This window comes from Papilio xuthus, unplaced genomic scaffold (genome assembly GCF_000836235.2).
Source record: "Papilio xuthus unplaced genomic scaffold, Pxut_1.1 DF829567.1, whole genome shotgun sequence".
Lineage (NCBI taxonomy): Eukaryota > Metazoa > Arthropoda > Insecta > Lepidoptera > Papilionidae > Papilio > Papilio xuthus.
The window spans coordinates 380,849-408,279 of NW_013529082.1; the positions used below are offsets into that span (position 1 = coordinate 380,849).

Here is a 27,431-nt window from a genome sequence, read left to right on the forward strand (position 1 = left end):
CGGTCATAAAAATAAAGCCCATATTTGTGTGACGTTAGTCCAACGTGTACTTAGAATTATGAAGCGTCCAAAATGTTATAAATTACGTGACTTGTACCGAGACTGTTAATGCATGTCTCTTTCACACAGTACTGCATGATAAGAGTCAGAAGTCTTGATAATTTGATTTGCACTCTGGTTTGCATCTAGAATTTTCTACTTTTGTACGCGTAGAGTTTTTGTGCAGGTGATTTGGGTACGATGTGAACCTTAACAATTTTTGTACGTTTTTTGTCGTAAATAAATGAAGCAAGACGACCCCCAAATCACTTGCAGTGAAGGAGAAGTTTGTGCGTCGTGTTTGCAGCTGGGAGGTCACAGTTTGGGCACAATCCCTCCACCTTTACTTCTTACACGCGAGCAACTTACGTCAAACGTCTCCCTGCTGCACACGTGACGTCACAGTGCGGGGGCGTGCCGCCGCCATCTTGTTACGTCACTGCGAGCGCGCGCTTGCGGCGGCCATCTTTGTATTGTGTATTTTGTAACGAAGCCGGAATATTTCGATTCTTTACTTGTGGTAGTAAATTAGATTATGATCTTTTGTGTTTTTATTGTGTTTTTGTTTGATGATTGTTTTCTGCATTATTATGTAAGCTTTCTACTGATTTTGTCGGTTGTAAGTTGTTTTCGCGTGTTATTTAAATACAAAACAATTCGCGATTGTTCCAGTATTTCTTTTTTTTATTTATTATAATGATATATGTATTATTAGTCAGTCCATATTACGTTTAAATACAAGATTTTTGTTTGTTTGTCACTATCAGCCTCAAAATACGTTTTACGTTTTTATTTTTCATTTAACCACTTATCTTTTTCTTTTTTAATTAATGTTTGTTTTACTATTGATTCTTGTTTGATGACGCACATTAATATGCCGGAGTCGAAATATTCCAGTTTATACTAAGATAAGAAAGTTTTAAAACGGGTTGTGGGGACATAGGGAATCGTTCACTTTGATTTACTCTCAAAATTAAAGCACTATTACATTGTTATAGAAGTTAAATATCTAAAACTTGTGAAATTAAAAGCAATAAAGTACCAAATGTTTTGGTCAAAGTCCGCCTCAATATAATGAATATTCAGATATAAATGTAGACGTAATATGCGATTGCTTTTTGTGAACAGCCTCGTATTGTCATGTTCCCACAAAACATTTATAAATTAGTTTAAAAATTACAATTGAATCTACCTCAACCAAATTACCCATTAACGTTGTTTGTAAGTGTTCTCTTGAGTCTTATTATTATTATTACTAATAAATTACTGAATTGTAGTGTTTTTGATAATAAAAATATTATTAGTTCCAACTTCCCATTTTGATACGGTAATTATTGTTACCAAACGTATTGAATGCGGTCAGTGGTCAGTGGCTAGTGGCCAGTGGTCAATGGCCAGTGGTCAGTGGCCAGTGGTCAATGGCCGGTGGACAATGGCCAGTGGTTGGTGGTGCAGCGCGGTCGAGAGCGAAATTAAATTTGAAATAAATTTAACGTTCATGTTGTTTTATTTCGTTTTAACCCCTCCTTTATTTATTAAGATGCAACATAATAATATTAACAACCTCGTCTCTAATTGTAAGTATTCTAGTCATAAATTGCTATTACACATTATAATACTTTAGAGAAAGACCATAAACGTAACAAACTTTATCTATATAAAAAACCTATAGAAAAAAATTTACACCTCAGGTATTGAGAGAACGAGGAATAATTATTTTTACGAAAGTTTGTTACATATTGAGGTGGTGTAAATAAAACAAGTAGTTGTATGTGGTAAGGTGTATTCAGTGCTTGTTGCGCAGCTGCACCAGCAGGCTCTGGCGGCACAGGCGCGCCACCGCCCCCGCACCACCTGCCGCGCCCCCACCCCCTCCCGGCTCCCCTCGCCTCAGTCGCGCTGCCAGCCGTGCTAGGCTGAAGCGTGACGCCCCGCGCTCCCGCCCTGGACCTGCAACCGTGTAAGCTCTTAGGAGCCCATGTCACGTTTAAGGTCTGGCAATCTTTGGCCCCGTAGCGATTATATGAGGCGAAGGTAATAAGTGTAATGTAGCTGACGTTACCTTCGGCAACTCTCTGCCAGGCCACGCGCTCCACGTTAACCATGCCGGTAGAGGCGCTCCGCCCTAACGCCTGCTCTTGCGTTCCGGAGCCCTGCGCCTCCGCTGACTCGCTCTCGCAGCTAATCCGGCTGGTTCTGCGATTACATTTCACATGACAGACCCCATTTGATTAATAGAAGGTTAAATCCGTGGGATTTCATTGTAATAAAAATAATTGCAAATAGCACTCACCGATCGCCAGGCCTTAGATCGTTGGCGGAGCTGGTTCCCTCCTTTCTCATGGGTGGCGGTGAGGCCAGGAACCTCTCCCTGGCGGCGCGGATCCTGGCCGCGCGCTCCGACAGGCCAGCTGCCGCTGTGGTGCTGTCTCCGTAGTCTTGGGGCTCCACCGAAGACAGCGACCTCTCAAAGAAGCCAGTTTTATCCACGAACCTAGATAAACTCGGCACCAAGGTGTCCGACAGTTGCCTGAGTACGGGGTGCGTGACGGGTGTGGGAGGAGTATCGGGTGGTTTAGTGGTGACAGGGACGACCGTGTCGGTACTGGGGGCGGCGCATTTAACCGTATTCTGGCTGCAATCCTTCTTGTCCTCTGTCGGGGACTCGTGCTCCTGTTCGGGCAGCAGGGCGTTGGCGCTCTGCGACTTCAGCACACCCTCCAGGCTGCACGCAGTGGCTGTCAGTCGCTTTTCCGCCGACGCGTTCTCGCGCCGAGAAAGCTGACAAGCACTCGCTGACTTTTTAACCTCCCTTTCTAGGAATGGATTATTTCTGTAATAAGTTATTTTATGGTTAATAAAAATAGATAATGAATGTCCACCTTTCAAGCGCAGTTTCTTTGGAACACCTAAGTTTTTTACAATAATGACTATAATATTATGACCACGCCTCACCTTATATTAATGCCAACAGGCATGTCAGGAGGTCGCCGACGCTCGGCACTGGGGGAGCGCCAGGGAGGAGAGGAGGCACCGCTGCTGCCCCCTGACACATTACCTGTCACCGAAACACTTATCATGATTTAAAGTCAAGGAAAACACTAAGTTTTCTGACTAGCGTAGCTAGGTCAAAGGACGAGTGAAGGAATAAGTTTTGTAAGTTTGATTATAACTGTATAATGAGAGCACAACCCTGTGGAAAAAAATCTCGGTCAATGTAAACTAGAACAATATGTTGTCGATGTTAGAACGATGATTTGTAGTTCACTAGCTACTTACAAAGAAAATCTGGTTACCTTCTTCATTTATTTTCTTGTTGTACCGTTGAATCATAATTCGAATGGACGGTGCTGTTTCTTTGGGGAGTTGTTTTTTCTGTGAGGATGGAGATGAGGGAAGAGGTGGTCGTGTCCTTGGTTTATGGTCCTCACCTTCCTGAAGATCACCTGAACTCTTGGACCTCATATTAAGTTCTGGTTTCTTGCGTCTTTCTGTTTCATGTTTCTTCTTGATGTCATGTGTTCGATGGATCGTTCTGTCCATTGTGGGTCTAACACCGGTCAAGTCTTCAACGTCGACTGGTATGACAGCCCTGGGCACCGACTCTCCACTTCGTACTACTGGAGAGAAGATTTTCCGAGTAGTTTTCACAATTACTTCAGGCGATTTCTCTCTGCGTTCAGGAGCTTTCAATTTAAGAACAAACACCTGAAATTGGACCTTTATTAAATATTCCGCCTTCAATAATAACCTGATTATTGTATTTTGTCTGACAATTTGCAGTCAGAAATTAACAGTCGTTAAAATTTTACTATTTCTACAGATGCAATATAGAGAAACTAATATTAATAATAAAAAATCGATCAAGTTCAATATTATATAAAAATATTGTATTCGACATATTCCTTAGCATTTGTTCATAGAGATCTCTTGAAATTTCGGGGTAGGAATATAACTTGACCAAAATTATATAAGTATTACCTCTCCCTCGGAATCTGAATGCAGCGATGTCGGTGGACTGCGCGGCCTCTCCGACGGTCTTCTCGGTCTTTTCCGTCTTCTAGGAATTTCTACAGTAACCGTGTCAACGTTTGTCTCCGAATCACTTTCAGACGGTTTTGACTGTTCCCTTTCTAATCTAGCTCTGGACTTAGTTTTTTTCTTACCATTACTTTTATCAACGTCTCTACGTTTTAATTCATCCTTTTGTTCTTCATTACTTTCTTTATTGGTTTTAATATCTTTTGTGTTGTCATCTTGCTTTGTTCTTAGAGAACCCTTGCTTGTCGACGGCAAGTCTTTAACCTCTGTTTCAGACGCTGTCGCCTCATCCTTAAATCTAGTAGAGCTTCCTCTTTCTATTTCTTCTATGGTTTTTCTAATAAACATGGCGTCTTCTTCGATACTTGGCTGCTGACTCACTTTCCTTCTACCTGATTTTTCAGGTATTTTTAACTGTAAACACTAAAAATTATAAAGTAAAACACTACGCATACAACAATATATTTAATGTTATATTTGTTTGTATTACCTGATCACGTGTCGATTTGGATTTCACCGAATGTTCCTTTGTCTTGACAGTGCGGGAATCTGAAAGGATGACTACTGGAATTGTATTATTTTGTAGACAAGAGGAACTTAAACACACTTTAGGGATGAATGGTTTATGTTATTTTTACAATATTGTCTTTCTTGAAGATCAAACGCCTAATCGATACTATGTCTTAATATATTTTAATGGGTCCATAATATTAAGCTGGCTAACTCTATTTATAAAAGTTGTAGTGTGTATAAGCCTAGCCTGGTTGTGATGCTCACCAGAGCCGTTGGGCTGCAGCAGTGCGGTGCCTGTGAGCGCGGCACTGGTCTCACACAGCAGGCGCGCCTCCGGGCGGCCGTAGGTGTAGATGGGAGTCTGCGGCGTGTGGCGCGGGGACACAGCCACTAGAGGCGCGGCCGTACATACCTCCTCCGCCTCCACTTCCACCAGTACAGCGCCCCGTGCCCCGCACTCCACACCTTCCGTCCCCTCCGGCTGCAAGGTTAAAGGTAAATAACTAATAAGTGAAGGTGTAAGCTGAATGTATATTTTTAATTTTTTGGAAAGAAGCAGCAAGTTAGGCCGGTGATACTTGTCTCGCAGGTAACTTGGCGTCACTTACTGAATGTTCCCTATCATATTCGGAGTCAAAGTCATCGACGTCATTGACGCTGAGGCTGGATCCGTGGCAGCGGGCACCGGGTGGGGGCGCCACGCTGCCGTCGGACTGAGTGCGCGTGAGAGGCGCGGCCGGCGCTTTGCTGCGCTGTCGGGCAGCGCGCAGCAACGCTGAGGTCGACGCCTCAGGCGCAATGCCCCGCGACTTTTCCCACTCGTGCAGCTTGCGGGTGAATGATCGAGATATGCCTGCCAAGTGTAATAAGGGATAAGTCTAATAAATAATAGCACGTACCGTTTTCACATAACTTCTAATATACCTTGAAACTTGAATAAGCCAGTAGATGTCTGGACTAGCACTTCATCTGGCTTTGCCTCCTCTTCCCAAGCTGGCACTGAGTTAGTCTCTTTCATATGTTTCCATTCATCTGTGGAAGAAACGATAATCATACTTGTGAATATATCTAAGACACAGGAGATGAAAAGACGTTGTAGGTTAGTTTACCCCATTTCTTGAGGAAGTCCTCGCTGAGGTCCTGCCGGGCGGGCACGGGCGGGGGTTGGCGGCCGCCGCGTAGCCGCTGCCACTCCGCTAGCTTCTTGCGGAAGTCCGCTGACAGTTGCTCCTCCGTAGCCACCGGTCGCGTCGCCACCGGTCTCGACGCTACAATAAAAGTCAGGTCAAGTCGCATAATTAATGTTATTTGGCTGGGAGTGACGGTTAAAGATACAAAGAGTAAAAATATTTAGATAAATTGAATTTTGTAAACTTACTCGCATTGAGCTTGCCCTGTCTGTCGGAGAACTCCCGACGCAGACGCGACTGCAACGCGGCATAGTCGCGGGCGATCTCCTCGCGCACCCCGCTCGCCTCGCACCCGCTGCTCACGCCCTCTGTCTCTGTAATTTGATATAATCATTGATTTCAAACATAGCCAGTAGACTTGTCCCATTACCGAAATGGGTTAGGCATAAATCGTTTTGTGTTAAATATCGATTTATTTATCGATAACTTTTTCGAATGCAAGAAGTGATTTGAAATCACTAGAAATGTCTTTGTAGATGTCATTTTTCGATACAGATTTATTGCAAAATGCAATAATTATTAGTGATGTAAATAGTCCGTATTTCTTTGTTCTAAAGTAACCAACAATGTTTCTTAAAAAAAATCATATTCTTCAAGCCTCAAAATAAATATTGTAAGCAAGAGTTCTATAATAAACAATGAATGTAGTCTATAGATATAGGTTATATTTGAATGAACAAAAACGTAACATTCTCATTTATTTATAGATGGCAGTTCCGGAAACACACAAATGCTTGAATATATTTTACTGATCTTTCTTATAACCTGTATACTGTATGCGTATGTAAGTTTAAAACTACATTTCAAATATCTTCTTATGACACATCATCTGTGGTCAGTTGTTGATAAATTTCTAACGCTTTTGAACACATAACTTGGACGTTATCATCCTGAAATCAAACCGCTGTAATATTACAAGCTATTGGCAAATGTAACTTGACCACCACTGTATTCATCGAAGGTTTAAAAAGACTTATACTCAGTTCACCGGAGATTTCTCAAACTATATCTACTACTTAATGACCGGATAGGCAGTTATTATATAAAACGTTTGCAGTCACGAGATGACAGACTGTTCGCGAGCACAGCTGCTGGCCTGCAGGAAGTGTGGTGCAACAACTGTCGGCTGCGCTGCCGGCGACTACGCAAGCAGGTGTACACCGTGGTGACGGAGGGCGCGGGGAGCAGCGAGAATCCAGGCAGCAGCCGCCCTGTTGCTGTGCACCAGAGTTGCATCTGCGAGTCATGCCCTTGCGCCCTCGTTGAAGCTATCCTAGAGTTAGTCATGTCTTCCTAAATTTATACGATTTAATCCACTTTTCTGTACTCTCGTAAGACGTTTGGGCTACACCTAATTATGTTGCTAATATGCTTCTCGTTATAATGCATCCGAACTATAGTAAAAGGATAAACATCAACTATTTTAATATAATGTCTTTTAAGTAAATTGTAATATTCTACAATAAATATAATCTTTCCTAACTCGCCTTTCTCTTTTTGATTTCAGCACCTGCAAGCCGGTCACGAAAACATACGGGTTCATCGTGGCAGTCCTTTTTCAAGCTTACTATGATTTTATAGAAACGGCAAGTTTACGCTACATTTCAATAATCTCTGTGCAGTTACAGATTATACAGATTATCTTAGTTTTACAAATGATTAAAATATTATTTCAGACAGTCGACATGTACTACAGGCTTCAGTACATTTTGACGCAAAATCAAGAGACGCGCAGATCTTCACAGGTAACTAGCAGTTGCTTCAGATATAATTCCTTGATATTAGGCCAGTAAAACAGTAGCACCGAAAATCAGAGCTGGTATACAACTGGCATGATGTAAATACGAACTGGTCAATAAGTCAAAACAGTCCATGCCAGGATAGCGCTACTGTCATATTGTACTGGCATAATGTAAACGAGCCATAATGCTTACGTAAAACGCGAGACATTATAATATTTAAGTAATTATTTTGTATTTGCCCTTCTTTTAAAAAAAGTTGTAATCGGTATTTACTAAAATTACATCCCCAGCTCACCGCGCCCATCGAGTCATCTAAAATAAAAATCAGAAATAAGCCGATATCCAGACAGGATGTATCATTGCGCAGGGAAGATGACAGGACCGAGCCACGGACCAGCGCGGGGCATGACCGAGATGACGCGGACAGGTCGGAGTATGATAATATACCGGGCACCGACTGCCCCGCTTGTGTGGAGAAAGGTCTCACTTGCATCGGCAGATGTCCTGCAGAGCGCTTCAAAAGAGAATAAATAAATTCAATGCAATAGTTTTGTTTTATTAACACTTTGTCATGGAGTTAAGTGGTCACTAAAAACTCCCTCTTAGTACTTAGTGTAGTTTATGTATGAGGAATCTATTCCTATATTTTGTTGACTACGATAAACATTTAAATGATATTAAACTTTTTTACGGCCAGTAAATATGTCATTAAAAAAGAACAATTATGAATAGTCAATGACATTTATGATTGGTGATAGATATTTCTTGTAGCTTTTAAATTAATTTGAGCTAAATTTTTCAAAATGCTTAAAATTGAACAATGTCGTCTTAATGTAATATTTTCGTTGATGTAATGGAGCAACCGTTACCAAAGGGAAGAAAATCTTTAAATACTAAACACGGTAAGTAATTATTTTGTAGCTTCTATTTATATAAAAGTTTACTTCTTTAACCTCCTTAAGATGATCGGCATCTACTAAACTCAGATTAAGAGATTGATGGAAGTAGGGTCATTATATTTTAGATTTTATATACCGTAATATCGAGTTTACATTATGCGAGTATAGTAGGACAGTAGCGCTCAAAAACAGCGCTGGCCTACAGCTGGCATAATGTAAACACGAACTGACACCAGAGAGCCCACGACAGGACAGCACTACTGTCCTACTGTACTGCCATAATGTAAACTAGTGACCGAGGTTTTCGAGATTACACGTATTTCTTATTATTTCTAGGACACCTCAAAACATCTACATACGCCATATTTATTTTATTGACTCTTCTCTTTGGGTTTATATTCGTAAGTTTTTTCATAAATCTTTTATGAGTGGTACAGTCATCTGTAATAATGTTGATACAGTGTTTCAGTACAACTTTACTGTTTCCAGCAATGTCCTTTAGGAGATCCCTGCAAGCATTTTACATTAATCAAGGAACAGTATTTATCCTTGCAGTCTGATAAAGGAAGCGAGTATATTTGTGAAGCATACAAATTATTTATTGAGTACGTTGGCCCTTATTATTATTCAAACTCACACAAAGAGGAACAATGTGTACTTTCTTAACAAATAAACTCAAAAAGCACTGGGCGAATATCATAAACATTCTTTCGCTTCTAGAATGCTATCTTATCATTTAATAACATAGCTTATATTTGGTATTTCTTATTTATTTTTTAAAAAATAAATTTCTACTCGAGCATAGCTGGGACTATTCATTTAAAAGAACTTAAATTCAATAGGATGCAGACTGTACTGATTTTTTTTTTCAGAGGAATGAAAAAAGGTCTAGAAATGTGTCAATATCTATTTCGACTGTTTCGAGATGTTTTATATCAACTTAAAATTAAGGTAAACACATGTAGTAAATTACAATTTTATTAACTAGCTTTCGCCCGCGACTCTGTCATTTCAGCGAGATCCATACAGCCGTTTCGAGATACCTTTAAACATTCATCCATCCAAACATTCGGGTTCATAGTCATATTAATTTATTTTTCAAATATTGTCTTGTTATATTAATAATACTTATAACGTGAATTAAAATAGTAATAATACTTGTGTTTTAGATTTACAAAGTATTGTCTCTATTGGATCCGGATGACTTGTGTCACTACGCGTGTTTTGGTACCGCGGTAAGTAAATATATAATAAGTAAGATTACCTCATAAAAATACAAGTTCTTATCAAGTCCAATTCTCTTTCAGGAATATAAACCTATGAAGAAAATAAGAAACAAGTCATCGATGTGAACAAATAATCTAAGTTTTTGTCTAAAACCTATTGTAACCAAATTTATTGTCATAATACATCGATTTAAATAGAGATATACTTTCATTAAATCTATAAAGTCGCGTGCTTTCTATTGCACACGGGTGATCAAAGCAATTTCCAATAAACATACAATTACTCCAGTTTACTTAATACTAGAAGTCATAAGACATGAAAAATCACAACTAACTACATAAATGCACTAGTTCGCGATATATTTCGTTATTGCATTATGTTTAGACGCTACAACTTCAATAAACTGCTCAATATTTGCTTTTGTAATACGCGAGTTGGAAATATGGATACATAAACGTATAAATAATTTTATAGTATTTTGTTTTTATCAGAAAGTTTGCAGAAATATACAGTAAATTCTCAATTTTAAAAACTAGTTTACAGCATGGTGGCGTTGAGGAAACGATATTCTGTAATTTTGCTTTGTGCTGTGATGACTTGGAATTTGGTTTGTAATGTGTATACTAAACTCCCTTTTTAAACGATAAATATACAATCTTGTTTTGATTTAAATTTGTTTAAAGATTGAATATTTTTTTATTGTTGATATAAGATGTGACAAATATGACAGTGTGACAGCAGCGACCTGACGAAGGATGAAGTGGACAAAGTTATAGAAGATGACCTGACACAGAAACTCAGCGAGGACTTGCTGCAAAGCATCGAGAGGAAATTTCAAGTGGATCTACAAAGGTGATTAATATAACTTTAGTTGGACAAAGTTTCAACACCCGTCCATATTTTTGTCGTGGTTCCGTATTTTGATATCAATGTTGCATCATGTTAAGATCTGTGGACATCGTGCTAATGAAGATCAGACTCTTGCTGCAAAATGGCACCGCGCATATCCAGGACAGTCTAGCGGAGTTGCAGAGTATGCTCGACCTGATGAGGCAGCACACGGGGGAACAGGTACTCTTCATCAATACCAAGAGAGATTTGACCAATGACGTCATCCAATAAACCTATTGAAACCAAAAGCAGGTAGATGCGTGCTTGAAAGAAAAGCAGAACGAGACAACAGCTCTGGCAGAGAAGGCACTTCATCAGATGGTGGTGTGCGGGTACGCGCTGATCGGACAAGACCCCAGCCAGGCGGTCAGTCGGGTTGTTGACCTCAAGAATATGATCCGACAGGGTGTCAAGCCGGTGAGTTGGTTAGTGTTACTCCTATCCCTACAGGTAATCTCAGCTTATTCAACCAAAAGATGTTCTCTCTCTACCTTTTAAATATCGAGAATATTAGTTTAGGTTTAACAAAACTAAGGACAACTACTTTATCAACTCTGTTGTCTCTTTACTGTAATAATATTATGTAGTATAATAAAAGTTGTAAAAATAATTTTAGATTCATGCCAAAAAATCAGAAATTGACCAACTTCTGAAAGTTTGCGGTCATGACCACGACTCGTTGAAGAATGTCATCAAGTGTGTTATTTCTAAGGTAATTTTATATTAAAACTATGTTATTAAGTGCCTCGTCAAAGTACAGTATATAACTATATGATATATAACATTATTAATCCACAGTCTCCTATTATAAAAGTTTCCATGATGGAAATAACAGGAAAGCTAATAGAAGGTGTGGTAGAGCTGACGAAACTGATGGCTCACGGTGCTATGCATGAAGCATGCCTCATAGAGGTTGTTAAAACTCTAGAAGATGAGGCATTCGATGTTATAACTAAAGTCAAATATTGTGCTTATGGTAACTCTACCTATTTCGATGACGTCAATAATTATATAGCTGGAAATAATGCAACAGTATTGGATATCGAAAAGAAAATACCTGAAGATTTAATAGAATACAAGAACATCAGCAATACGTCAGAAATGAAAGAGTTACTCCGGAGAATGGTGCAGGAAAGTAAAAAGAAAGAGATTGATGACAAATTAAAAGAAAAGATTTTAAAGCTGCAAAATAAATTTGATGAAACAAATGGTATTACTGCTAAATTGTAAATAAAATGCTGAAAACTAATGGTAATCAATTATTTTTTTGAATTCATGGAATTCATACAGGTAATATTAACAAATTAATTCTTGAGATGCATATACTTTATCACTTTATAACAAAATAACTGATAGATTTAGATAAACTTATAGATATGATGTGTTTATATCTATTTGATAACCTTCAACGGCATTTGGAGTGTTATTATTTTGCGTACGGACGTCGAATATGATTTATTACGTTGAGGTCATTCTCGATTCGATTCGCTCCGAACTATTTATGTTTCGATGTATTAAAAAGAGGTCGGGGATATAGGACTAACGCAATGTGTTGTTTTCATTGCGTTCTTCAATCTGACTTCAATACTAACGTTGAACTACAAGTGTCGAGTTGCGAGGAATTTGGCAACATGTCTCGCCCATTGAATGTAAATTCACTTTTGATGCGCGGAATTCGCGCTATTCTACGCCCGCTCATCTGCTGTTCCTACGCCTCTATTATTTTAATAAACTCTAAAGAGTTGTATTGTGATCTTGTATTATTTAGTACTGCGCTACAATATGCTAACTATCCTAGTTTTTAAATGACTTTCAAAGTTTACGATGTAATGTAATAATAAATATTTTACGACTTTTCAAAGCGTATGTATATCAACTTGCTTTATTTAATTTTGAAACATAACCCAAGTTTGAACACTATAAATCACGATTGTATAAACATATTGACACGCCATAGTAATTTTTTTAAAACGATTTTTCAAAATGCAATCCTAAAGTCCTCTGTTTATCTGGCTCGATGATTTAGATATGATCTTCCTTAAACTGATAATAAGATACCGTAGTATTGTTTAGTGGCAGTGTTCTATATACTGCGTCTATCTGAACACATTGGCCGAGATGACTTTTGGCTCTTTACAATAATCCAGCCAGAATGAGAAAGACGCTACTTTGTAAGAGAGAAATACTGGTATCTGTCGACATGGAATTGAATTGAATTTGCATATCCTCTTCTATTAACAATAAACTTTATACATAAAGCAAATAAATTTCAATTTCGCCTGTTACTTTTTTGTAGCCCACCAGGCATGTGTTTTAGCACAATTTATTCCAGCGGTGAACGGATGAGTTATTTCCTGTCGATTTCCAAACATTTTGGTTTTTACTGAAAATTTGATTATTTAATATTCACGTCTGGTTAGTGTAAAATGATTCGTTACACAAAATATTCGGCTATTCTTTTAGACCACATGTGCGAATTTTATGATACGATTCAGTAACATTGGAATTTGGACCAGCTAACAACTCATAGGTACCGACTGCTTGTACCAGTCCATGTATGGCAGCTCTTGATCAAATCTATATTATTAACTAGATTTTTCTGGAAGAAATATAAAAAAATGGTTCGGTTTTTGGTGGTTACTGTTACGGTTAATTTTATGTGTTTACAACTTTAAAGGAATTAGTTCTCTTTTTGTGTTTACATTACGATATCTGTTTGAAACTGGTTTTCCATCTGAATAAATAGTTGTGATTTTAATAATATACACGAGTTTTTTTAGTATAAATTATACTCCCACAAAGCTTTTGATCCATCATCTAAACTAAACCCTTCATAATTTTTGAAGTTACACTTCGGGTTCAAGGTGTAGGCGCTTATTAAACGTATCACCTGTCGCCGATTGGCAGATGTACCAATTGTTTACGCAACTGACAACCAACAAATTAATTGCATATGCTTCAACATTCTCGTCCTTGTTGTAAAAGAGTTGATAGTGAATATATTCTATGAAAATTCCAAGTATTAAATAAAGAAAGAATGAAATATTTGTTTTTAGATTTCTTATTGTTTTGTTAAAGTTAAATATGGTATATATATATTAGTAAGTATATAAATCTCAGGTGAATGTACGGCATCCGAAATATTTTCCGGTAACACTGCGTTTGAATTAAAAAAGTTGATAGTTTGCCAAAGTTTCATAGAGACGTTCATGACATGCGTGTTGAGATGTGTGGAAGAGGATTATGATTTTGAAGCAGGTAAATTCCGTTAATATCTGGAATCTCCGGAGAATTACGTCAGAGATATTTTTCCTCAGACTTCGTTAGAATTGATGGTATTGGAAAATATATTTGCAAATCTTATAATAAACTGTCTAGAATAACAATAATAGGTTCTAAGTACGGCCAAATTTCGTAGAATATTATACATTTTGTTATTGTATTTATGAGACAGATTTTCGATGTTTTTTTATTATAACTGTGACTATGTTTATCAAGTAAGTTGTTATAACAAAATTCGGTAAGGGAAATATTCGGGTTATAAAATTAAATTTGAATAAATAATTTACTTTGTGGTTGTTATTTTGCTAACGGTTGGCAATACGGTTGCGACTACTTCCGGCATAGACCGGATGCGAGAATGTTATACGTGACTTTATTCAAAATTATACCAACTAAATACACACTGATTTGTTAAATGGGGAAAAATTTGTATTGAAAACGGAGGAATGTGCAATTTCCTTTGGCATTTCCCGTTTTAGTGTACAGGATATGAGAGACGAACTGACTTTACACTAAAGTAGTGTGTCTCCTTGACATAAATTCGAAACACAATAGAATAAATAGTATTATTAAATACCGGACAAAATACTTCGTAAATAGTGACAATAGCATAATAGTTACGGTTTACCCATCCATCGGTTGCAGGTTCGAATGTCTCCATTCATTTATTGTCGAGGACCCACATCCTAGCACAAACTTAGAGATTTGTTAAAAATTGTTACGAGAAATACAAGTACATAAACAAAGATTTCGTTATTACGAAATCTTTACATAAAACATGTCGATTTTTATGTGAAATGAAAATAAAAAATCTTATAACATAACAGCAAAAGATAATTCAGGAATGACATTGATTTGTTCCGTTACACTATGTCAGTTCTAAGAAACGGCCATAAAATGCATCGCGCAAGTATTCCTTCGCACAAAATCATACGCTAATCTAGAATTAGACTTTGAGATAAACAGTGGTAAGTTTTCAGAGCGGTCGGTGTGTTGACCCCGATACAGCGCGCGGAATGCACGGAAGGAAAACTGCATTTTATTTATAAAGATACATCCCTCGTTTATGTAACACATATGTCCTGAACGTACGCGAATATGATGCGTATCTGTGATGTTTTTAAACTTTCCTGAGCTATAAATAGTGTACCTATCACCACTTTCTTTTATAAAGGTCCTTACTATATAGACTATAATTAAACTGTTTTTTACAAATGCATCATTTTTTATGAAACATTTATCTTAAAGCAATATCGAATGAATTTAATTTCACTTTAAAATGTCAACATGATCATCAGTCAAGGCGAGCAGGTAGGCAGCAGGCAGGCAGGCAGCAGGCAGGCGCTAATAGCCCGTTAATCCAGCTCCCCATTTGTTATTCAGTCTGTATTTTGGTAACATTACTCATAAGCGGTTAAGTGGCGGCCGGTATCGATAAAATGCACGAGCTACGTCAGAGCGGGCCTTGGCGGCAGAAGAACGCTAATCAATGGAATTATTTTGTCTAAACGAGAATAATTTAGTAGCATAGCTAAAATAATAAAGAGGCTATGATTCAAATCAATCTGCAATAGTGCAATGCAATAGATATGTTTGTTAACTAATCATCATGAAGAATAGAGTTTTTTTCTTAGCCTCTTACGCAGCTAGACGCAGGAGACAACTTTTTGTAAGAACAAATGCTTAATAACTCACCTGCGTCAGTAAAGAATGCAGAGTGTCGGCTGGGGCTGGAGGGCACGGAAGCGGAGGCAGAGGAGAGGAAGGCGCGCTTCACTTGCGCCCACTTGGACACCGGCCGTCGAGGAGGGCGTTGCTGTGGTCGTGCGCCCAGCTCTAAAGAACGCTGTTTGCGGAGTACCGGGTGCGATGGCTCCGACTCTGTTAGAGATATCTGTATTGTTAACTTTCTGCTTACCACAATTATTTAAAATTTATTGAGTTTTATAGTGTCGGAGAATAATACCTTGATTTTATTTATACCTATAAAGTTAATAAAATTAAACTTTCGCTTTAAATATATTTTGCAAAGAATTTTGATTTATAACTTACCTATATATACGTGCCAAAACTCCGTAGACAACAGTTTTTTGTCAAAACAGTGCAAATAAATTGCATACAGAAGTAATGAAAAAACTTTTTCTAGTTGCATAGCATAGCACATCGTTTTATTTATAAAAGCAAGCAGTTGATTATGATTAGTATAGTTTGTCGTATCGTATATAACATTAAATTAATCCTGACACGACAACATAATGTTTATTTAAATATATGGAAGTGTTAATTGCGCTCGCGCGTGTATTTTGTAAATACTTTTGATGTTGATTCTCGCAAAACTCTGAATCATATTTATTATATAAAAATGTATATAATATACTGAGTTTTTCCAGAATTCCCCTGTTTTTATCACTTCCTTTAAATTGTTTGAATTTTAGTAGAACGAAACAAGGAACATGATATTTTGTTTGTATTGAAAATATTACGCATCTGCCCACAGTTTTCTTAAATTGTTACAAACCTATCTTTCTGACTTAATAAATATAAATGTTTGGATGTTTGTTATTACCTATCTCAAAAACAGTAAAACGGATTACGATAAAATTTGGCATAGTTGTAGAACATAGCCTTGTAGAGCGCACAGGCTATTTACTAAGTTTTTTTTTGAATTCCGCGCGGATAAAATCGCGGACATAAGCTAGTGTTCAAATATTCATTGAAGTGGTACAAAGCTTAAAGATGAATTTATAAAAGATGAAAAACATCGGTTTTAATTGCTAAAACATTAATAATAAAATCTTTATAGTAGTAGTATTACCAAGATAGTTATTATCACGCTAATGATTACCACGCTTGTATTACTATTACCGAGTTCCTCAGACGATGGTATGGTAATAGTGAGTGCGGGCGGAGCGTCGCTGTCACCGGCGTCGCTGAGCGAGCGGCGGCGCGCCGGCATCACTTCGCCCGAGCTTTTACCACGAGACTTCTTCTTCACGGACTCGCGGTGTGTCTGGATGATGTCGCGCATCTTGCCCCACGGGCTTTTGTGCAGTTTGTTCGGCGAGGGAGACGTTGAACTGTCATCCTGACAATAAATTACTATTACATCTAGGTGTCAGGAGAAGTATGGAAAGGAAATGGTGATAGTCTTACTAACATTGTAAATGCGAAAGTTTGAATGTTTGAATGAATGTTTGTTAGAACGATCTCCAGAACAGTTTAAAGAATCTCGATAAAGTTTGGTATAGATGAAAAACATAGTCTGAAAAATACATGGGTAAGCAGTCCAGCCGCGCGGATGCAATCGCGGCGGCAGCTACTATTAATATAAAATTAAACAGGTAACTGACGGTATTAAAATTCACACTGTTCACCTGCATAGGAGCTTGAAGAAAAGCGGAGTCCTGATCATCGCAGCGCAACACAACGCTCTTGCGACAGTTACCTGTAACAACACTAGAGATAAATAAACCAAATCAGTTTAAGAAACACCTACCTCGATAATATGTTATTGTAATTCGATTCGTTCCCTAGTCAAATTCTAAAAAATCGGTCGGTCGAGCTTTTAAGTGAAGTGAAGATGGAACCGACATGCAAATATAATACCTACCTTATAATAAAAAAAACTACCTTACCATCACTCGGGCAATAAAGTTTTTTTACCGAATTCTCACAAAAATAACTCAAACAGCATACAACCGGCAAAATAACCAACTGTTTTATACCGCGCGATAAAAAACGGGAAAGTGTTTTGTTCTATTTTCATTCGTAAATCCCGTACACTTTGATTACTTCATTACGACACGTCTCGTCCATCTCACATCGCGCAGTTCTCGTCTTTGATCCGATTATAACGTAAACAATCGATACGGGAATCGATAATCGTTAATTTGGCAGATGTTGCTCTGTTGCTATGTACAATTTTAACGAACTCAAAATTAGTTAGATGATTAACATCTCTACAGTCTACAGTTACTAAAGAAACTTTTGATAAAGACTTGTATGGGTTTATCGGGGCAGTATCAAAATCTCTAATATTATTAGCTACTCCCAGTCGCCATTTTAATCATATAACTACTGTTGCTGCTGTCTACCATAGTAGTAATCGTTGGCTTAAAAGTAATTTTGATTTCTTGCTATTTTCTTTACAAGTGAATACTCTACATAAGCAACATACAAAAGAGTATCTTAAGAAATAACACAAACGACTCCTTATAATACTTTGAATGTAACATATTACCATAAATGATATGAATATGTTTTTATTAACCTCCGTCAATTCGCAATTCCTCGCAGGAAGAGTTAGGAGTGAGCGAGAGTGCGCTGCCCGGGGTGAGGCTGGCGGAGTCCCGGGGGTCGGGCTGGACCAGGGCACAGGGCGAAGAGCCTGCCAGGGCCACCGCGCCCACCATCGCGCCAGCAGCCACGGCGGCCGCGCCCCCGTACGTCGACGGAGGCCATTGGGCTTTTTCCCACCTGTGAAAAGGAAATTTTTAATTGCGTGTTCAAACTCTTTCTTAAGTACTGCAATAAATGTGCAAATTAGGAATAATTTAGTGATTTAACGACAATGTTACGAGTAATATTACGAGAAATTGTTTGTAAAATTGTCAGCCGTTTCCTGACACCTACAGTTGGCGTACTGACAAATTCCTATGTGCGCCGTGCTTTGTTAATGTACATAATGTGACACAACTTTTATTTGCAAGTACTGACTGTGTACAAATTATTTAGACAATTAAAAGTATATTAATGTCAAATAATATATTACATAAACCATTATGAATATAGTTTTTTTCCTGACTGATTGGAAGATATAATGTAGGCTTAGTTACATCTTGACCTTTTATTGTTTAAACCGAAGTTTGCTTGAAGAACAACGATCTTTCGGGTGAATTAAATTCACTTGTAAGAGGGTAAAGTTTCAGTCGATCCCTCTTCTTCCCCGAATGTTTGTAAGAGTAATGTCAGTAGGGCTTAATGTTTTTTTATAGGCCAAAAAAAACCTACAGAGGTAAAATAATAAATTTAATTTTCATCTACAAAGTTAGAAGCTCCTAAAAGTGTTAATATTGCTGAAATTTCATTGAAAAGTTTATTTATAGACATATAAATAAATTTTAATTTTTATTGCTAGTTTATTAAAGTAGGAACGGAACTATTATTTACACACAAAAACTATACTCGCGTAATTTCGTCTCGTCTCAAAATTTATGGAGCAATCTCCGGAGCGATTCTACGATATTTTTAAAACGTACTTTGCTGGTTACACAAGTTTTTTTGTTTGCGGTTACACAAATAATGGAATTGTGTTTATTTATATTTATAAATTTAATAAAATATTTAATTTATTTACAGTTATTACTAAGGTATATAGACTATTTTGTATTAGTGAAAACTTCAATTGTTAGATCATATCCTAATGGATTAATAAAGTAATTTTTATCATGTTTATCTAAACTCTAGTATTCTCGAAGTTTTGTCAATGATTTGTTTTGGACGAGTTTTTTTATATCAATGATGATCTTTATGTTTTTAATAAATAAAAGTTTGTTATTATTAACAAGCATCGTTAATTTTGAATCCATGCAAAAGATGAATGTGTGATACGTGGATATGTGCTCAAATTCAAAATATATTTTCTTTAACTTTACAATGCACGTAATCTTATTAAATACGCGTATCATAAATGCGAAAATTGAGATAGATGGAGGGATTTTTTTTTCGAAGGTATCTCCAGAAGGGAAGCCTTAATCTAGCTGAAATTTGACATAGATGTAGAACATTGTCTGGAAAAGCACATAGGGTACTAATTAAGTTCTGTTTAATTTCGCGCGTACGGAGTTGCGGGGGACGGCTAGTTAACTAATAAATACAAGTGTAGACGTCAGAATGTATTTTATAAGTTTCACTTATGATTTATCAAAGGATTAAGAAATATATCAACTATTCATTTTTTAGTTTTCCTGAATATCTCTTTGATGTCATTCGTCATGTCTTACACAAGAGCAAACGCCGCTGTTAATGTGCGAAATAATCCCTTTGATGTGCCGCTTTACATGTAATTAATGTTTTTTTAAGTTTCAAATGAAGGGTGTCAAAGTAGTTTATACCTGTTGGATTATATGATTTATATAGACAGTTATTATAAGTGTGTGAAATAATCTGACTGAACTAGAGAAGCGATATAATCTAAATCAGGTTCTTAGCTTTGCTAGAACTCATGTCTATGAGTACCAAGTCATTTCTAATTTACTTAATCTATCAAGAACAAATTTAAAGTAAATGTTAAATGTTATCACCCAAGCATTTTTTTATCCAGTTATTATATTTTTATTGATTTTCATTGTTATTATATGATTATCAATATCTTATTCATATTCAATAAACACATATTGAACTGAATTTACTTTATTTATTTATTTAAAGGAGGTCTTGTTCCATTATTTTTGAATAGTACAAAGTAAGGTATGTGAAGTGAAATCAGGTGTTTAGTTTCCTTATAAATTTATGTAACCTTGTGCTAATTTTTTGCCCATAAACATTTGTGCCGAAACTGCGAACTTTATGTAGAGCATACTTTGCAATACACAAGGTTTGTTTATCTTCGGGCCGGTGTGGAGTGCGCAGTATCACCTGTCCGGCGCACGTCGGCTTCGGATTTATCGACATTTGTACGTCAGTCGTTATAACCTTAACTTGTTGGTAATTAACGTACGTGTGAGGACCAATGTGACAGTTGAGATGTGGCACTATTCTAATATGTTTAAATATGATTTTAATGATAAGTCCTGTAACAATGAATTTTTAACAATAGCTAATAGAAAAACCGTACATTGTTTAACTAACAAATCTTTGACACTTGTTAATATTGCCTGTACATACTGAGTACAATATCAGAAACTTTTTCTTTTTTATTTAAAATATTAGCAGATTTTCTTTTGTAAATTTAATATTTCTTTAACCATTCCAACTAAGATCTAGGCTTGAGCTAGGATATGGTTTACAACAATAGTCGAATGGCGGGATTCGAACCCTCGACCTCGTGATCGGAAATCCGTACCCTTAACCATTAGGCTATTGACGCTTAAATGTAAAAAATAATTATAAAACTGACCGAGCAAAGTAATAGTTTCAAATTGTGTCTTACCTAAAAGCAGCTTTCACTCTAGTCCACTTTGAAACCTTAGATTTCTCGACTTCTTTCGAGAACACCAAATCTGATCTACGTCTTATAGGAGTAGCGGGAGAAGCGTCACTCTCCTCACCTCCCGCGGATCTAGATCTTTGCTTCCTGAGCAGAGAGCTGCCGAATCGACCGTGTCCTTTTATTTTGGACCCCGTTCTCTTCATACTTCTCCCACCGGCCATCATCGAGTCAAAGATAGCCTGCCCGTATTCACATTCCAACTCCGCATCCAATGCCTCATTTATAAGCTCCAACTCTCTCCCCTCTTCTTTTAATCTCTCAGACTCCTGGTCTATTCTCTTGTGAGCTTCGTGCAACTTTTTCAAATGGTTTACATCTCGCAGCCTTTTCAGAAGGCGTGCGTTATGTTCTTTCAAAGTAACAAATTGGTCCAGCAGCTCTAGGAGTTTTTCGAGCTGGTCCAAAGCTTCCAGTGTATCTTTGGTCCGCAGGGCGAGCTCCTTTCCCCGTCTGGAGAGAGGATCGTCGCGGTCTTTCAATCGCTGCAGCATACTCTCGCACAAAGCTTCGGCGTCCGGGGTGCCATCGCTCAACCTCCAGTACTCCTCGAGAGTCGGAGCTCCCGTGTACGGAGAGGAGCCGTCGGTTTCCGAAGGAGTCTGCGGTGCTCTGACGGATAAGGACGCAGGCGCCTCCCCTCTTCGTCTCTTGTGTAGGGAGGTCCCGCTCGGCGGCAATTCGGTTAGATCTTTGGAATCTTTGCGTTCCGGTTTGTCGGGCTTCTGATCACCGACGTCAATTACATCACCGTCCTCTTTCTGTGACGTCATTTTTTTGAGTTTCGGTCACTGTCTTAGCTATTTATAAAGAACAATAAGCGCAGGTGAACTGTCCAATTAGGCCGCTACGGCATATATCGCTATGGAATGCATACTATGTTCATATCAAATTTTTGTGTTCTGTTCATTACAAATATTTAAGTTTCAGGTACTTCTATCACACAGTTTCATTGGACGCGATTCTTTCGCGTTTCAAACACTAATACCTAGACATATGAATGGCACGAAAATAACATTAGATCCACTGTTGCACTGTTTTGAATTCCTTTAATAAGCTTTCTTTGAATCGATATCGCTTAACGATTCCAACATCACTGCTACTCTATAGTTGAATAGCATCACGGTTTTGGGAGATAATATTAAATTTAGGGATATTTTAATAGAGAAATCAAAGGATCCGTATCGTTCCCCGCCCAAGTGTGCGCAGACGCATGTCGGGCGGCGGCGACGGCGGCGGGCGAGCACTGCGGCGGCGGTGGCGGCGGGCGGCGCGGCACGGAACCGCCCGACTCATACCGAACGTATATTTTTAACTTTCGAATTTCCTTACGCTAGCGCCGCACAAAAATATATCTAACGCCTCTAAGAATAAAGCACTCGAGATAACCGATGTTAATATTATTAATACCTACTTTCTTAATGCTTCCGAACCGAGATCCCATTAACCCATATATTTTTTTAATGGAAATAAATGTACGAGTTTAGTTTCTCGCTTGTCGCGCGCTTCAGATGAATGTCGAATGATTTTCTTACGTTTTCTTGTTAAGAGAATTTAATACCATGTTTTATTTGCAAATTAGCATAATATTTCATGTAATTTGTTCCACAGAAATGCTCAAAGGTTTAATAAATGTAACCCAGATGTATAAAAATATTTTATGATATTGTAGAAGGATGTATTATTTTTATTTTTAAAAAGAGTTTTATTATCCTTGAGCTGTCCGTATATAATCAGTTGAACAAATCTGATGTAATTTCAAAGAAAGAAGATTGTCGTTCTCCGAAACAAAATGTTTCTCACAGTTATGTCTTGTATTTTATAGTGACATTTGTTATTTTACCTAAATTTTATATAATATTTTATGTTTATGCTGGCGGACGGCACTTAATGTTTGGTAAGCTGTGTATTTTATTGATTATTGAACCGCGAAGTTTGACTTATCAATAGTAAATAGTCTACGACGTAGCAACGCGCTCTGGCAGTACTACTATCAGTATGGGTCTCGATTCCCACAATATTGAACTATGTAAAGGTATTTTAACCAATTATGATGTTTTAAGTAAAAAATTCTTAAGGTAAAAGACCAAATAATATTGTATTGTTTGTCAAATTCTCTGGGAACCTACTATGATATACTTTAATCGTGTTTTCTGACTGTAAAGTGTTTGTCAAATTACTTTAAACAGCTATAGGTGTGCTGTAGACAAAACAGTTTTAAATAAGATTAATGTTAAATGAAAAAAAACAAGCAGATTGTAAATGTGACAAGTTACAATAACTTGCCTTTTCTATAAAGTTGCAGAAATATTCCCTGCGTGTTTTGGGCAATGTTAATAAGGAACAGAAAATATAAGAATTTATTTATTTATAAGCTAAGTAAAAGACTTGAAATACCTATATTTTATGCCATGAGGTTTGTGAGCTGTGACATGTGTCATTGCAAATGTTGTTTTGTCAGCTCGTGTACGTCCTCACCGTAAGGATGGAAGGCTACCCTAAGTTAGGGATTGTATGTTTGGGGTGTGCAGATTATGACGGGCAGCTGCAACGGCGACCCTGAAGTGAAGGAGGAGAAGCGGCTGAACGATGACCTGTTGCTGTTTATGCGCAAGCGCAGCGAGACTGATGCGCCGCGCTATACCGCCCGCCTTAAGACTTACGTCGACCTGCAACAGAAGTAATTTTGATACTTTATTTCCATAGCTTTAAGGCTACTAGTATTTTTATAACTTTGGTTCATTACTTTATTTAAGCAGTTCAAAACAGTAAATATGTTTTTTTATTTTTAATTCAGTGGCAATCATTGCCTGCAGTTGGAATGCTGGCATTTGCTAGGTTAATTGGCTTTTAAGTTTATTTGCTTTGATTGTTTCGGCAGGCGCAGGCGGGCAGCGGTCGCCCGACGCAACGCAGAACATGCTGCCGAGAAAGCTGCATTTAAGAAAAAAGCAGAATCCGAGCCTAAGGATAAAAGACCTTCATCTGCGTAAATAGAATAACACATTATTACTTTCTAAACGCCTTCCATAGTATCGCCATCCTTGTAGTAAACATGCTTAATAAAGTTCTTAAATTAAAATAAATATTTTATGTTCCAATAATTCAATCAAGTTGAAATTCGGTCTGATATTATACTATTTTAATTATTTAGGGAACGGCAGGAGGTCGACGATGACAAGTCAAGACGGTAAGTAAATATTATAATTTGAAATAGGTGCTTAGGTGATCACAATTTAGGTTGTTGTGTGATACAATGGATGAAGAGTATATAAAGTGTTAAAACTTTGGTCATATCTGTGTTAAGTAGCCGCGCGATGAAGGACAAGCCCTGGGCGGACAGCGGCTCCTTGTCCAGAGAGGAATCAGACGCCTGCGGCCGCCGACGCAGGAGACGCCGCTCCTGTAGACGTGTGAGTTGTCCTTCTCTTATATTCTTACGTCTTTGTTACATTCGTATAAGTTTTCTAAGTCAGCAACCAACGACAATTAACCGTCACATAAGACACTAACATTGTTGTAGTCAATGGTATGCTTTATAATGTTTTCTATATTTGCATGATAGCCTCGCAGACGGAGGCGTTGCCGACGACGCAGTCGACGGCGACGGCGGCGCAGCGTGTGCAGCCGACGCCGACGCCGTCGTCGCCGACGTTCGCGCAGCCGCCGTCGCCGCCGCCGCTGCCGCCGCCGACGTCGACGTCGCTGCCATTGACGCAGCGCCGCCGCTGACGTCACCGCCGCCGCTGCCGCTGACGTCACATCAAAGTTAACCCAATCCAAATTGAAGCGTGACTGAATCCATTGCAAGCTTAACGCGGTTAAAAGTATTGCACGTGATCGGCCTTAGGAAAGCTAAATTCGTTATCGGTGTGACAGAGATAGCGATATGCTAATTCAAATAAGAGTCGATCATTCCTTTTCAAGGGTTGATGTGCAATATTTTGTCTCCGCGTCCCGTTCCAAACCACCCGAGCTACAAAATACTTATGCCGTTCTATCGACGCTGCCAGTTTTATTTTCAAACGTGATGTTCTTGTTTTGTATCATATTTTGTGATTTTGTTGATGTAATTATTGTGTTTAAATTTTTTTCTACAATTGTTCCAAATGTTTTGTAATAAAAAACATTTTAAGACATATTTCTTTTTGTTAAACTTCTTCCCGTCTATTAACCTTCCTTTACAAAAGCTACCAAGTTCTAAGATATTATAATTTACGGAGATGTCTATGCGGCGTCGGGCACGCGACTGCGTCTGTCACGAGCGCCGCACGCGCCTACATTTCACTCTCTGCGGACAGAAGTCGACAACATTTTCATTGCGGTCAGAAAATGAGAGTGATTCCTCAGCTCTAAACACTTTCAATTTCTTGCTGCATAACGTGCTGTAACGTAAAGAGAAAACAATTCTCAAAGATCATAGTTATCCTTTATGTAATAACGTTTATTTTAAAAGTAACTATTTAAAAGTAATTTTTTATTTAGCAAGAAAAAAAGCTAATGCATTTTTTTAATAATTCAGATATAGTGATGGTCCCAGTATAAACATTCACGATATATGTAATTATTTTAGTTTTCATTGCCAAATAACCAGTTTGAAAATATATTGTGAGTTATTAGACTATTATAAGTGTAATAGTATATTTGTGAACGCTTCAGAACTGGATATAATACATTAACTAATATGTAAATCTTAGAAATATTCTTAAAACTCATCTGCTACAAAACATAAAACAATTGCTTGTTTTATTCCTCCACGAAATGTTGTCGACCTCATCGTGCTCGACCGTAACATTTCCCCAGTGGGGGCGCCACGCGCTGGGGCAGTGCGGAAAAAACATAAGAAGTTCCTACACCAAGTCAATGAAGTTACGACACCACTGTTTACCTGTCATTTCTGATTCGGCGCTGCTGCCAGCAGACGTCTGTTATCATCATTTTAATATCGCGAAAACATTTTATTTAAATAAATTAGAGCTAGATGATGAATTAGTGGTGTGTAAACATGGCAATCAGTCGTTCGAGTGTATTTCTGTTGAGTGCTGTTTGTTGTTTGGTACTGGCACAGTTTTTTGATATCAGTGATGCTTACAGTCAAAGAGGTAACATTTTTATTTTCTAGTATCTTTTGAGTTATACCCCATTTGAATTTATGATATGTAAACAATACATCTATCGAAATAATCTCCTTTGCTACTACTAATACCTTTCTATGTAACTTAAGTAAAAAGCTTCTAAAAATATTTCTTTGGTCTTATATACCTCTATATTTAGCTCTAGACTTCAGTTTTTTTTAAATAAATTATACGTTTAAACAAAACCAGATAAAAGTAATGAGACTAAAGATAATTAAACCAGTGAAAATTAATTTCAACTGAATCAACACGGTCCATTTAATAAATAAACGGAAAAATCTAAACCAAATAACTTAATACTTATAAAATATTGCTTATACGGACTATCTATTTAGCAGACGTGGGATCGAATCCCGCCATTTGATGATTGTCGCGAACAGTTAGAAGAAAAACATTAAATTACTTTTAATTAAGATAACATATGTTTACAATGTTATTCTTAAAAAAAATATGTTTTTATCGATCATACCGAGGCTTAAAACATTAGAAGTTCAATGTATGTTTGATTGAATCATCATTATAGAGCAGGTCATCACAGCAGTAGTAGAGCTCTTATAAATCTAGACTTTCACTGATCTCGTCCACTGATGATAACAATTTAGAATAAATCTAAAGATCTACTCTACAAATGCCACGTTTTCCCCGAGCTCAGTCCCGAGCGCCCGACGTTGACGAGGAAATTGTACATGAACAAAGCTTTAATTAGCATATTGATTGTGATACGAAATACGGAATCTAGAATAACCATGTGACTAACGTAGGTTTCCGAGAGGTACAAGAATAAATCCTGAAGTTTCCAGCAAAACGTATACCCATTCAAAGCTTTATATGCTTGCTTAGAATTAGGAATTGCATCAGTTATGGATAAACAGATTTTAAGTAACGTATCTGCGCACACACAGTAAGGATTCCCTGAAATGTAAATTTAAGAGTATATAGTTCAATAAAGGAATAAATCATATTTCACTCATTCATATAATAGTTATTGTTTCAGTTTATTTATTTAAGTTTAGATATATCAGCTTGGTTTACTTTTATCCCTTTTGTTAAATTTGTTTTTGGTTTTCATTTAATTTTATTTAATTGTGTGTTATAATTGTCTTTTTAAAATAAAAAAATGTCTTTCAGAACATTAATAAAAAACGAGTTTATTAATATTTTTCTTAAAATATGTATTTTATATGTAAATGCTTCTGAATTACACAAAATCATAAAAACAAAATTTAAACTTCGGTTTATTTAAAGTTACCTAATTGTTATCTTAA

General features: G+C 37.4%; 5 protein-coding genes across 5 annotated transcripts in view; 4 read left to right on the forward strand and 1 right to left on the reverse strand.

The window, feature by feature from the left end:
- Positions 1 to 1,825: 1,825 nt before the first annotated feature.
- LOC106117030 (uncharacterized) lies at positions 1,826 to 22,264 on the reverse strand. The gene is made up of 17 exons (XM_013311103.1): positions 20,975 to 22,264; positions 18,095 to 18,300; positions 17,199 to 17,269; positions 16,690 to 16,909; positions 15,520 to 15,705; positions 5,972 to 6,097; positions 5,703 to 5,861; positions 5,518 to 5,625; positions 5,202 to 5,446; positions 4,858 to 5,074; positions 4,571 to 4,629; positions 4,021 to 4,503; positions 3,336 to 3,747; positions 2,995 to 3,097; positions 2,333 to 2,872; positions 2,102 to 2,235; positions 1,826 to 1,989 (listed from the first exon to the last, which is right to left on the reverse strand). The coding sequence occupies exons 1-17, from the start codon at positions 21,802 to 21,804 to the stop codon at positions 1,826 to 1,828; spliced, it is 4,263 nt and encodes a 1,420-aa protein (XP_013166557.1). The 5' UTR covers positions 21,805 to 22,264.
- LOC106117807 (uncharacterized) lies at positions 6,268 to 8,064 on the forward strand. The gene is made up of 6 exons (XM_013312256.1): positions 6,268 to 6,396; positions 6,491 to 6,567; positions 6,841 to 7,061; positions 7,291 to 7,369; positions 7,460 to 7,528; positions 7,816 to 8,064. The coding sequence occupies exons 2-6, from the start codon at positions 6,514 to 6,516 to the stop codon at positions 8,053 to 8,055; spliced, it is 663 nt and encodes a 220-aa protein (XP_013167710.1). The 5' UTR covers positions 6,268 to 6,396; positions 6,491 to 6,513; the 3' UTR covers positions 8,056 to 8,064.
- LOC106117815 (uncharacterized) lies at positions 8,253 to 9,849 on the forward strand. Its single transcript, XM_013312268.1, has 6 exons — positions 8,253 to 8,427; positions 8,761 to 8,825; positions 8,914 to 9,029; positions 9,297 to 9,375; positions 9,594 to 9,659; positions 9,732 to 9,849. Exons 1-6 carry the CDS (start codon positions 8,379 to 8,381, stop codon positions 9,774 to 9,776), a joined length of 420 nt encoding a protein of 139 aa, XP_013167722.1. The 5' UTR covers positions 8,253 to 8,378; the 3' UTR covers positions 9,777 to 9,849.
- Positions 22,265 to 22,791: 527 nt separating the features above from the next.
- Positions 22,792 to 25,118, forward strand: LOC106117262 (protamine). The gene is made up of 6 exons (XM_013311485.1): positions 22,792 to 22,928; positions 23,563 to 23,711; positions 23,913 to 24,020; positions 24,186 to 24,221; positions 24,339 to 24,444; positions 24,597 to 25,118. The coding sequence occupies exons 2-6, from the start codon at positions 23,566 to 23,568 to the stop codon at positions 24,744 to 24,746; spliced, it is 546 nt and encodes a 181-aa protein (XP_013166939.1). The 5' UTR covers positions 22,792 to 22,928; positions 23,563 to 23,565; the 3' UTR covers positions 24,747 to 25,118.
- Positions 25,119 to 25,973: 855 nt separating this feature from the next.
- Positions 25,974 to 27,431, forward strand: part of LOC106117316 (ovochymase-1) — an 11,925-nt gene continuing 10,467 nt past the window's right edge. Inside the window, exon 1 of the mRNA XM_013311570.1 lies at positions 25,974 to 26,133. Within this exon, the coding sequence (XP_013167024.1) occupies positions 26,037 to 26,133 (97 nt within the window). The 5' untranslated portion in view covers positions 25,974 to 26,036. The remainder of the gene's footprint in view (positions 26,134 to 27,431) is intronic.

Coding starts and splice junctions, on each gene's coding strand:
- LOC106117807 (XM_013312256.1), top strand. CDS start 6,514: ATGCTTGAATATATTTTACTGATCTTTCTTATAACCTGTATACTGTAT. Junction 7,062..7,290: donor CTCGTTGAAGCTATCCTAGA/GTTAGTCATGTC, acceptor TTTTGATTTCAG/CACCTGCAAGCCGGTCACGA. Junction 7,370..7,459: donor ACTATGATTTTATAGAAACG/GCAAGTTTACGC, acceptor ATATTATTTCAG/ACAGTCGACATGTACTACAG.
- LOC106117815 (XM_013312268.1), top strand. CDS start 8,379: ATGGAGCAACCGTTACCAAAGGGAAGAAAATCTTTAAATACTAAACAC. Junction 8,826..8,913: donor TTCTCTTTGGGTTTATATTC/GTAAGTTTTTTC, acceptor TACTGTTTCCAG/CAATGTCCTTTAGGAGATCC. Junction 9,030..9,296: donor GCATACAAATTATTTATTGA/GTACGTTGGCCC, acceptor TTTTTTTTTCAG/AGGAATGAAAAAAGGTCTAG.
- LOC106117030 (XM_013311103.1), bottom strand. CDS start 21,804: ATGACGTCACAGAAAGAGGACGGTGATGTAATTGACGTCGGTGATCAG. Junction 5,626..5,702: donor GGACTTCCTCAAGAAATGGG/GTAAACTAACCT, acceptor TTTCTTCCACAG/ATGAATGGAAACATATGAAA. Junction 1,990..2,101: donor CTGGCAGAGAGTTGCCGAAG/GTAACGTCAGCT, acceptor ACACGGTTGCAG/GTCCAGGGCGGGAGCGCGGG.
- LOC106117262 (XM_013311485.1), top strand. CDS start 23,566: ATGACGGGCAGCTGCAACGGCGACCCTGAAGTGAAGGAGGAGAAGCGG. Junction 24,222..24,338: donor GACGATGACAAGTCAAGACG/GTAAGTAAATAT, acceptor ATCTGTGTTAAG/TAGCCGCGCGATGAAGGACA. Junction 24,445..24,596: donor GACGCCGCTCCTGTAGACGT/GTGAGTTGTCCT, acceptor TTTGCATGATAG/CCTCGCAGACGGAGGCGTTG.